Source organism: Ambystoma mexicanum, chromosome 1q, assembly GCF_040938575.1.
Source record: "Ambystoma mexicanum isolate Mex_15411 chromosome 1q, UKY_AmexF1_1, whole genome shotgun sequence".
Taxonomy (NCBI): Eukaryota; Metazoa; Chordata; class Amphibia; order Caudata; family Ambystomatidae; genus Ambystoma; species Ambystoma mexicanum.
In genome coordinates, this window is record NC_090922.1 from 1,121,251,230 (window position 1) to 1,121,263,855 (window position 12,626).

The following is a 12,626-nucleotide window of genomic DNA, read 5'->3' on the forward strand; positions in this document are numbered from 1 at the left end:
ATTAGCACCATGGTCTTCCGCCAGGGTCGTAATGAGGCCCTATTACAAAAAAGTTAAATAAAAGGGAACTGTTCTTGTTTCCAGTTCTAACGTGATAGCCCTCAATGTGGTGGGTTCACAGTGCATTTCTTCCTGTTGGTGAGGTGGGAGGAGCAATGCAAATCGTGCAGATTTGTGGAGTGCAGGTAATAGGAGGGTGAGCAATGCATGAGTGACCCTCAAGGCCTCTCTATAAAGTTGGCATATTCTGCATATGCCCATTGGAGCCTGCATAATGATCACAAATCCATTTTTGAGCAAAGCTTGGCAAACAGGGAGCTCTACACGTCTGGGGGTCCCTTGGAATTAGGAAGATTTTACACGGGTGTTGACAGATTGATGAAGTGCAGGAACCTATCAGACGAGTGCCACCAAATCCAGTCCAATGTCATGATCTTCAGGTACAGATGGGATCCCGTGGAGCAGTCAGTGGGTCTAGTATGAGCCAAAGGCCACTTGAGCACTGAATCTACTGCCAATCTCACCCCTTACTCTGGTACCCAGAGTATAATTATTTCCGAACGTTTTTCATCCTGCTCGTTAATGGTTTCTGTCACATAATATTGCTTGCGACAGTGGCTATAAGGACCTTGCGACTAGTGCTATGTGTCTGTTTTCCCCCGCTGACCGCCTGGACCCCAGATTCTTTCTATTGCTTCTTCATTTACCATGTTTTCACGAACTCCTATTTGCACCTTGAAAAAATACAAAACTTTCTTTCATGTTATTCTTCAAAAACTGTTTTGACCCAGATCAAAAATCAACATAGCACGATGTGCTGCACCACTCATAGTCAATAACATTAATTCACAAAAAAAATAGAATCTAATATCGAGTCAGTATGCCTTGTTCAATTGTTTGTAACAAAGAAGATGACTAATTTATTTTTATATTCTCAAGCTATCATGGATCTGCTGTACACCTTAGGTAGGGTGACAATTTGCGGCATTTGGATGTAAATCATTTGTCTTGTTACCACTAATCATGGTAACTCGAATAGTGTAGCAACACTACTCGAGTTACCACAGAGACACCAAATTACACAGAGGAGTCTCAGCAGGACGCCTCCCACCAGGCTATGGGCCTCATTACAAATTAGGCGGAACAGGTTAATGGGACCCGCTAAAGGAGGCGGACCCGTTAAACCCGTTCCCCCTCATTACAAGCTCCCCTCGCGGGACCCCGTAAGTAACGCCTGGTCAAACCAGGCGTGCTTACCGGGTCCCGCGAGGGGAAGAGGGAGCAAACAACGGGCCGCTCGCAATCGGCCTGTTGTTTGCTCCCTCCCCCATTCCCATTCAGCCCTATGGGGGCTGAAATGGGAATGGGGAAGGTGCGGACCCGGGTTCCTGGAGGGAGGAATTACCGGGCCCTCCGAACTCAGAATGGGCCGGTAATTCGCCACTCTGGGAACCCAGACCCGGACCCGATTTTGGCCAATAGTGGCATGGCTACCGCCAAGATCGTAATGAGGCCCTATATCCAAGAGCAACACACATAGAAAGGGATGCAAGCAGACCACCAAAGGCACATGAACCTCCAAATGTTTAGCGAATGCTGGAAGACACATTATTTACTCCGCAGTGCCGCAAATCAGACAGGAGGTCCACGCACTATTAAGTGAAACATTAGTGCACAACAGTTGTCTTAGAAAACACCTAGTGGAAGAGATCTCAGCCCTCCATTCCCCTGACTATCGCCCTGCCACAGACACGAGAAGACAGACAAGAGCCAACCAATCCAAGGCCCAGTCAAAAGCGCCCACACCACCAGCCGAAACATCTATGGACTAGAACTAACCACAACACCCTTATCAGCTAACCACGTTCCATACTATTAATAGTGACATCGACCAAGGATTGGTCAAGACATGGGGCCTCATTCTGAGTTGGGCGGTAAGGGTTTACCGGCACCAGTAAGGATGCCGGTGCCGGTAAATCCTTACCACCCTATTCTGAGTTCCCTTAGCGGGACCCGCAAAGGACGTGTGGTCTGACCACACGTCCTTTGCGGGTCCCGCTAAGGGACCAGAACCCAGGGCACTCATAACGGGCCCGCTATTTGCAGGCCCGTAATTAGTGCCTTGCCCATTTCCATTGAGCCCTATGGGGGCTCCAATGGGAATGAGGATTGGTTTACTGAATGGTGATTTACCGGGTCCTCCAAGGTCGAATGACCCAGTAAGTCCCCATTCAACCAGACTGGACCGGGACCCGGGTTTGGAGGCAGCCATGGTGCTAATAGCACCATCGCTACCTCCAAACTCGGAATGACCCCCAGGGTCTTGTCTAGATGAATAATGAATTGAAAAAATGACTATTTACCAAGGATTGGTCAGACATGCTCTTGACAAGATGAATAATGAATTGACAAAATTACTATTTGTATCTATATTTGTTACAACACTCAGATTTATTGGTACTGCTTATTTCGCAAATGTAGTTCAATAACATTTTGTTACAGTATGTTGATACAAAAACACTGTCTTACCAACTGCATTAAGTATTAGAAAGCAACTCAAGCATCAGTTATTGAGATGCTTAAAAGATCGATTGAAAAATTGAAAAAAAGTAATAAAATCAGCCAAATTAAAAAAGGCCATAAGAAGTACCACAAACATTGTTTTGTACTCCTGTACACATGTAAACACTAGGAGTAGATCTAGGAAGGTAACTGGTATTCAAGTACCGCACAAATAATTGACTCAAAACCATGCAAGAATGATCCATGTTGAACACACTAGGGCAGCACACCTATTGTTATACTACAATTGAATTACCCATAGTCCCTGCCAGAAAAGGCTTACCCTTTAGTTTCCTACCTGTGGAAGTTGGAAGGCAAACAGGCTGATCGACAATTTTAAGGATTGAGAGAGCCAGGCGAGAAATCCACACTTTCGGGAACCCGAGTGATCGGAGGAAAGAAACCTTTAAGTTGCATGAAAGCGGCTTTCGACCCGCCCACGTGAACGGCAGAGTTGGGGGAGCATAGGAGGCATTGGTAACAGCCTTGACTGCTGCATGAATATGATGAAAGAACACCAATTAACACGACCAGTGAGTTATCAAGGGCAACAAAAGTTTGGTTTGTGTTAAAAGTAAAATTGACTGTAAAGCGAAAGTTGAAGGTTGTGCGTGTCCCAATAAAATGTGAATGAGAAGGACAATTGCTAAATTGTAAAAGGAAAGGATACAAAGTAACAGAGTGGTCCTGTAAGGCAAAGTCACACATTCGAAAGTCTCTGTGAAATTTTATGAGAGTTGAAAGATATTACGGCAGGAACCAAGGGAAAGAAAGTAACCGCGATAAAGAAAGAAAGTTGAACAAAATGAAAGCGATGTATTTAAACTTTGAATATGCCAAGAAGGCAAACTAAAGAGATTAAGAACTACAAGTATCAAGAGGCATTGGTGTTACAAGATGAGGAATATTGTGAATTGGAGTTGTTGAAAGAGAGGTCGAAGTGGTCATGCAGAGGTCTATGTAAAATCCTTGCAGGTTCGAAAGTCTTCGACAGTGAAAAGTTAACTAAGATAAAACGTGGGGAAGGGAACCACCACAAAGAAGACCGACTTGAGCCTGGCAGAGGGAAGCCTGTGCAGAACTGTGAGACATTGGAGACATTGGGAAAGTGAATGTGAACAGAGTATTGATGACAAGGCGGACAAAGCCTACGGAAGTGATTGAACTATCAGAAGTTGAAAGCCCAAGATTGAATTATTGAATTGTACCAGTAAGCCCAAGTGTGCAAGACTGCTAGAACTGTGCAATCCACCTTTACATTTAAAGAAATCCTCTAGACCCTGTGGGGCTGAACGAGGGGAAGGGAGTTGTTACTTAAGGCATTCTGACATTTCTTTTGAGACACTGTTTTCCTTTTGTATTCCCTTAACACATTTGTCATTTTGAGAAGGAGGGCATGGTTCGTTTTTCTTTAGTATAGGCCTTTTTATTTTGACTAGACTGACTTGGACTTGTCTGTGTTTTGTTTAAGGGTGGAGACTACTCTCATTCTAGAGTTAGGGCCAGTTAGGAATTCTATCAACCCAACCAAAATACTAAATAAAGGTTTTCGAAACTTTTATCCATTGTTTCTGTGTCCACTGCTCGATACCATGCCTTCCTTACAGCACCCAAGCACGCTCTGCTACTCTACTCTGGACTACAGTCCCCAAGGGCGTTCAACCCACAGCGCTTTGAGATCTTACCAATGGTATATAAGGCACTATACAAATGCACTGTAACATAACATAACATTGGCCTGAGGAAGCAAGCCTTGCTAAGTAGGTATGTGTTGACAGCATAGCAGCGAATGGAAGCTGATCATGGAAATATGTTTGGTATTCTGCTATTGATGTCTGAGCAGAGGTCCTCAACTCACAAACATTGTGCCATGCGCCTTTTACTGTGAGCCCCTCCACACCAATCCCTTTGTATCCCAGGAACTCCCTGAAATGGTGTTGTGCGATTATGGGTCGTGGCAGAGAAAAGGGGTAAAGGGTCTTGATTTGTAGTGATGTAAAGGGCAACAAGCCTGTTTTGCAAAGAAATACAACCCCTATTCCCCTCTTTCCCATGCAGCACAGTTTAGCACCAAAATGGGGGGGGGGGGAAAGGGTGACAAAATGTGCTAACGAGAAAAATGAGGATAATTAAAAGGGTTCTCTCATTTCTACAAGGGAACTTACAAATAAAGACGCATGAAACAAGTCAATTACCAAACGTTTTTTTATATACTTAAAAGGATGTTTTTTCAAACATGCTTATGTTAATCCAGCAATGAAAATAGTTATTTCGGAATTAAATAAAATCCCTTGTTTGCAACCATTAAGCAATCACTTTGATTTGCTTACCTTTCACCTGTGTTCTTGCTGGAGTTTTTTGCCATAAATTTACCAACATTAGTTGTCTACTACATGGGAACCTTCCCTGCATCAGAATTTAGCTTGTTGCATTTTCATGCAAGATTTTCATCTTTCTTCCATGATGCACATATAATGACCGTCGTGGAAATATAGCTTAAATCCAATGGATTTCTAGCAATCATATCAAAGCGAGGAATATGGTTTTAATGAGGAAAGAACTTGACCTGAACAGCTTGGAGACACATGGTTCACTTTGCTAATGCTGCCCCACAATCTCCAAAACATGGCCATTTTTTAGGCTGTATTTGTTTGATTCAATCAAGAGATATGTCTCTCTCTGATTGCGCTGGATTGGGACCTAAAACACGGTACCTGATTCTCAAATATTTGCGCATGAGCAAAACGGGAAATTCCTGTGAGCATCTCGGATCCTTATCACTGATTCACGAAGCCTAAACCGAGAGCAAATCTGTACATGCTTGGATCATCTCTGATAGGCTCTTCATCAAATCTGTGGGAATCATGTCTGAAGTTCAGCAAATCTGTGCATGCTTGGATCATCTCTGATAGGCTCTTCAGCAAATCTGTGGGAATCATGTCTGAAGTTGAGCAAATCTGTGCATGCTTGGATCATCTCTGATAGGCTCTTCAGCAAATCTGTGGGAATCATGTCTGAAGTTCAGCAAATCTGTGCATGCTTGGATCATCTCTGATAGGCTCTTCAGCAAGTCTGTGGGAATCATGTCTGAAGTTGAGCAAATCTGTGCATGCTTGGATCATCTCTGATAGGCTCTTCAGCAAATCTGTGGGAATCATGTCTGAAGTTGAGCAAATATGTTTATGTTTAAGGCATCTCCAGATTTGCTGCAGTTTTGGGTTTTGTTAATCAGGTGTAAGGGACCATAGTCAAATCTGAGATAATCGAAGCCATCACAGTGAAATTCCTTGTGAACCAGGCCCAATTACGTTATCTGTTCATTTCTTTAAGCATCGATGTTGTAAAAATTGGAAAACATGAAAAATAATGTGATTTTCTGCAAGAGGCACCAGTAAATCAGCAATAGAATTCATTTCAATGAACATTGCGTTAACCAAGCAAACTCTAAAGTAAAAAATGCTACCTGTTTGACCATCCAATTTACTTTAAAACAAAATAGGATTGCTTTCCATGTGGGTCATTTTTTAACCAACTGGACTGGTGTCTTGGGAAGCATTCATGACACCTACTGACGCCTGGAATCATATTTTTAACACTTGGCAGGGCAATTAAAATTGATTGCCTTCATCTTATTTCTTAACATGAAATAATTGTAGTACCTGATATACACAGACTTGCATATGATCTCCTCTGATCCGGGAAAAACTCTGCCTGTCCCATTTGTTTTTGAATTTGACTTTTTCTGGATATCTCTTGGAGGAACAATGCATTGTATACATTGTAACGTTGCAATTTAGGAATTCTTTTTCATTAAGGTTTCAGGTTTGTAAATGAAATTGCAGTGGATAATCCTTTAATATTAAGGAATTTCCGACTAGTAGAGGAGACATTTTTGAAAATGAAAGTAATTAACCATTACCTACAATGATATCACAATTGCAAAATAATTCATTAAAACAAGTAGAAAGTAACAATATATCAGTTGCAGTTAAGACTTATGAAAGTTTTGTTCTTTGTCACGCAGTCCCTTGCAGTCCAGGCAACGTCCAAACTCTTCTAGACTGCGATACAAACACGGCAACAATGCAATGGGCGCCGGCTTCAGGAGCTGTGAGTTATCTTTCCACCGTGACATCACCAGACGGAGATACACGCACATGCAACACAACTGCTAACAATTGTGAGATTGACAGCCTGCAGTGTGGCAGTACATACACAGCGACCATCACAGCCAAGAATGGGCACTGCGACAATGCAGTCAGTGCTCCTGTACAACTTACAACTGGTAAATATGATGGCTATAGTGGGAACATGAAGACATCCCTAAGGCAATTTGAACTTCTCGCATAACAGTTCATAATCTTGACTTCTTATTCATCAAACTGTTGAAATCAACTAGGAATTGGATAGATGTGGCATTGTTATAGTCATTGAAATGCAATAACTTTGAATTTAAGTCTACTTTATTTCCATTGCTAAAAATCCCTTTGCAGTATCTAGGAAACATATCAAAATTGACAGTTTATCATTAGTGTATTAAATGCATTGCTGGCAATATCTTGCAAATATTAAGCGGTCACCCGCTGGCTGTATTTATGGCCTATTTAGTGGCAGGTAGCAGACCCAATTTTGAATGAGGTTCATTGTGCTCTTTTCCATTGGCTGAATCTCATATTTAGGTGATGCACCAACAAGTAAAATGCTTCCCTCCCTAAGGTATTTTTTCTGGGATATTTCTGTGTTTGTGGTTTGAATGTATTCCAAATGAATGAGTTAACTTTTATAGTACAGCTTTGTGAACTGAATCACCTCATGGCAGTGTCTGATAAGAGATCCCCTGATGCGGCCTCTGGACTCTTCCGCTGCCTCTGTGACTCTCCTTCCCTCACTGTTCGTCACTCCGGTCCGACGCACTCATCCAGACACACCTTGGATGCTCTCATCTCAGCAGACATCCCCATTTCCAACCCTCTCATTAAACCTGTCTCCTGGTCTGACCATGCTCTCCTGTCCTCTCACCTGGATCTCTTGGGTCCCCCAGCTAAGCCTCTGCCCACACTGCCAGTCTCTTTTTCATTCATTCGACCGATGAAGCGAGTGTCAGTTGCTGCTTTTGGCAGCATTTTCATTCCTCCTCGTACTCCAGCTTCTGACACTCACACTGGCACAGCCCCTGCTAACCTTCACCTCGCTATCTCTGACACTCCAACACTCTGGACATCCTTGCCTCTGTCATGGGGATCCGTATGAACCCTGCCTCCAAGTGCAACAGCTGGTATGATTCCGACATATAATCTCGGAAACTCAAGTGCAGAGTTGCTGGATTCGAGTACATCCTTTGACAGACTGATCTGCCACCTGCTCCAAAGGCAGTACAGACTCTCCATTCCGCTCGAAGAAGAAGGCCTTTATCCAAGCCTGCATCTCTAGGGCCACTAACAACATGGCTGAACTGTTCAAAATCTGCAAGGAGCTTGCCAATCCTACTGCAGTCTCCACTTCTCCTCTGCCATCCTGACCTTTTGCACTGCATTGGCCTCTCACTTGATAACAACAACTCAGGATATCCTGTCCTCATTCTCCTCTATACCCCTCCCTTCTCCATCACCCACTCGCAGGCCTGCCTTGGTCAACCTTTCCCCTTCCCACCTACTCTCCTCTTTCTCACCCATACCACTTAGGTCTCTAGCCAAGTCTTCTCTATGAATGTCTCCTCCAAACAGGTGCTCCCCTGCTCCTCCATAACTATCAAGGACAACATTGCCTCCCTTGCTCCAGCCTTTGCTGATTTCTGCAATTACTCATTTGCCACTGGCTCCACCCTGCTACCCCTCAAGCACTCCCTTGTGCACCCTCTCCTCAAAAAGCCTTCTGCCGAACCCTCCTGTCCGGCTATCTACCGGCCTATCTCCATTACCCCCTTCCTGGGTAAACGCTTGGAGAAGCTGGTGATCTCCCAGCTGATTCACCACACGGAATCTGTTGGTTATCTCCATGAACGCCAGTCTTCCTTCAGAGCAGCCACAGGCATGGAAACTGCACTCCTGAACACCCGTGAAGACTTGCTCTCAAATCTTGATACCAACTCTCCTTTCCTTCTCATCCTTCTTAACCTTTCCTCTGCCTTTGATACAGTCAATCATGCCACCCGTCTCTGTGATACTCTTGGCATCATGGACCTGGCACTGGACTGGTTGACCTCATTCCTCTCTGACCGACCATCCCAGGTTCAACTGGGCCCTTTTCTCTCCCCATCACACTCTCCACCTGCAGCGTCCCTCAGGACTATATGCTTGGCTATCCTGTGGCTCTTCAACATCTACCTTGCCCCTGTAGCCCATTTGATCTCTGCCTTCTCTCCTCACTTCCAGTGTTATGTGAATGACACACAGCTCTCCTTCAAGCTTCCTTCCACTGCCTCCTCTTCTTCCTCTCTCATTCCTGACTGTCTGACAGCATGGTGTGCTTCTCACGATCTCTGCCTTAATGCCAGTGAGACTGAGATCCTTCTCATTGGGATGCCAGCTCTCTCCTTCCCTCCTACTCTCTGACTGCCTTCCATGGGCCCACTCCCCTTACCCTCTTGTGAGGCAAAAATCCTTGGTGTCATCTTCAACTCCTCACTCTCCTTCTCTGCTCATATCGCGGATCTTGCCAAAATGGCACACTTACAGCTGCACCTCTTCAGACGCATTCCCCTTACCTCACCTTCCCCCAGAAACTCAATGTCTCCAGAGCTCTGGTTCTCTCTAGGCTGGACTACTGCAACAGCCTCTTCCTCAATCTGCCAAAATCCTCCCTTCACCCCCTTCACTAATCCAGAATAGGGCTGCAGGGCCTATCCTTGGCCTCAAGCCCATGGGCCGCATCTCTCCAGCCCTAAAATCTCTCCACTGGCTCGCGATTGTTGCGAGGATCAAGTTCAAGACCCTCTGCATCACCCACAAGGTTTTCTGTGGCTTGGGACCCTGCTACATCCAACACTCTCTCACTAAATACCTCCCTGCTAGAACGCATCAGTCTTCTAGCTCCAACACTCTGCAGATCAGACACTTTACCAAGCAGTGAGTGGGGGGTAGATCATTCTCATCTGCAGGAGCCTCTCTCTGGAATGGCCTCCTAGCCCCTCCCAGGCTTGAGCCACATCTCCTTAAGCGCCAGAAGCTCTCAAGACCCTCCTTTTCTTTTCTTCCTCCCGCCCTCCCTTGCTAATGTCCCCCTCTGATTCCTTCTGATTAATAAAGGGCACCAGGCACTCCTCACCCAGTCTACTACAGCACGTTGTATAGGATATGACACACAAATATGCACTCTTCCCAAAGATTCCAATCATATAAAGTAGTACATAATGTCCATGACTTGAACAATGAAAATGATTTAATGATAAGGTCCACAACAAATCAGCAGACACGTGTTTCGACTACAAGTCGTTCTCAAGGCTAAACAATTGATATTGCAGAGGTTAAGGAGCTTAGATGCAAACAAGTTCAAATAATCAAGATTGGCTTCTTGATGGTAGTATCCATATTCGTATATAATTGGTAAGACGCAGATGCCTGATTATCAAAAGTGGTGTCCCCAATGGTCAGACGTGATGTGATGTTCTCTTGTTTTCAGGGCTTGATCCCTAGAGTAGCCGGCAATGTAGGGATCAAGCCCTGAAAACAAGAGAACATCACGTCACGTCTGACCATTGGGGACACCACTTTTGATAATCAGGCATCTGCGTCTTACCAATTATATACGAATATGGGTACTACCATCAAGAAGCCAATCTTGATTATTTGAACTTGTTTGCATCTAAGCTCCTTAACCTCTGCAATATCAATCGTTTAGCCTTGAGAACGACTTGTAGTCGAAACACGTGTCGGCTGATTTCTTGTGGACCTTATCATTAAATAATTTTCATTGTTTAAGTCATGGACATTATGTACTACTTTATATGATTGGAATTTTTGGGAAGAGTCCGTATTTGTGTGTCATATCCTATAGAATATCCAATTTTCCAGGCACTGAGTGGGGACCTGGCCTTGACTTACACAAAGCAGCTCAATTGTACCAATTAATTATAGTGTGCATAGCGCATTCATAAGCCTTTACCCACTAACCACTACCACAGCATGTTGGTCTACCATGCCCCCCCCCCAAATCTACACTTGCCCTACTGGACTCCCTCCCTCTGTACTAACCGGTCAGGGACTGCACCCCTATTGAGCCCATCCAGCCCCGTCCTCGCACTTAGCATGTGGACCTTCATTACCCCCACTTCCTGCATTCTCCTGGCACTTGTCCACCTGGCCTCCCCTTAGCACCCACCTAGCCCAAGGGCCCTCTTATCCCTCTCCTCTCCCTCTCCACCCCTCCCAACACTTGCACACTCTCCACTCCAACCTGCATTCCCTTCCCATCCTTAGTATTAGCGCATTCCGCTCTGACTGGCACTTCCACCCACCTTCCCCACTCCACAGTATTTCTTGTTACTGCACTTGCACGATCTGAATGACAAAAGGTCTAGTAGGGCCATATTTTGTAACTTTTCCATCCCTGGTCCCCCCCCACCCCTTTGTTTTGTTGCACCTTGAAACCCAATTGCTGTATAGGCGCATTATAAATACCCAATAAAAAATATAAATAAATGGTGTATATTTGATTGATGGCGCCATTTTACAGCAGGTTTGCAGGATGTAGAGAGGGTTTTGAGCAGAGGAGGCTGGTGAGTGTAGTAGGATCTATTACTGCAGTCTTTTCTAGCAAGGTTTGGGAGCCTCTCAGTGGATAGATTTTTGGGTGGGGCAGATGGACTTGGAAGTCGTGTCTATGCTGATAGAAATCCAGGGTAGACATTTGACAGTCTGTGTGATTGTGTTTCAGTCCTACCTCTCAGCGATGAATCATGCAGTCATGTTCTGGGCCACTTGGAGGCGTATAATGGGATATTTAGGCAGGCCATAATAGAGACAGATAACACAGTCAACTATGGAGTCAATAGTGATTCCTCTCAGTTCAATCTAAGGGACGAGGTAGTGGTGGAATTTACTGGATTCTGAACTGAGTTGGGTGTTAATGGTCATATAAAGGCACCAATGACCTACAAGGCTTTTGACATTGTTGTTGGTGGTAATTGGCTGCCCCAAGGTGGGTGCTGGGTTTGGATTTGTCAGAGTTCGGAATGCAGTTGATGTTGGAGGAGCAGAAGTTCTGTTTTGCCTCCACTGCTTCCAGCTCAAGGACACTCCTCTTTTGATAAGGGTTGTGGTGCAGGGATACATCTGTTGTATCCAACAATGGGATGGTTCTCGCAGCTAAGTTTGAGGAGCTGCCCCACGCATACACCACTTCTGTCAGTCGAGACCTCCCCTTTGAAAATCTAACACAAGGAAGGCTGCAGGCAATGCTGTCATTAGACCGAAGTGTACAGGACGTTTGGTATCACTGCTATATTTAAATAATATACATCCTTTTCCACTATTTGCCATTTTCACCTAGACTAACAGTGGTCAACTTGCAGCTGCCCAGCTATTCAGCCTCCAACTTCAGTCAGCCTTACTTGGCCTAGTCAATGGTGTAGCAGCATGGAAATCAAATGCTTAAGCATCTGGAGAGGCGCTGATTGCTTCCCCAGCCCAGACCATCTTTTTTGGGGTGGTCTGCTGGTGATGATTAAAACAATGCACCTATTATGGATTGTCAGCGAGATGAGGTACTTATTATAATGATTTCCTCTTCAGCTCCCTGCATCCCCGGTAGTGTGGAGTCTTTGCTGAACTGCACAGCAGAAACTGCAACACTGATATGGCCAATTACGCTTGGAGCTGTCAATTATTCTTCCCTTGTGACTGGGCCAAGTCTTGAGACGCTTGACTGCAGCACGTCAGACACAACGTGCTATATCGAAGGGCTCCAGTGCGGGCAGGACTACAACATCACTCTCAAAGCACACGGGCAACAGTGTACCAGCCCAGGGAGTGCTAGCGCCGCTCTACAGACTGGTAAGTGTATTTGCTAGATAAAAAGGTGAAGTCAGTGCTCCATCATTACATCTGCATAGAACCCTGTACCCATTT

At 44.9% G+C, this 12,626-nt stretch overlaps 1 protein-coding gene across 1 annotated transcript in view; it reads left to right on the plus strand.

Annotated features, from left to right (window-relative positions):
* Positions 1-12,626, plus strand: part of LOC138542778 (serine-rich adhesin for platelets-like) — a 385,335-nt gene that overhangs the window by 138,113 nt on the left and 234,596 nt on the right. The window contains exons 19-20 of the mRNA XM_069641863.1: positions 6,587-6,847; positions 12,291-12,551. Of these exons, the coding sequence (XP_069497964.1) occupies positions 6,587-6,847; positions 12,291-12,551 (522 nt within the window). The remainder of the gene's footprint in view (positions 1-6,586; positions 6,848-12,290; positions 12,552-12,626) is intronic.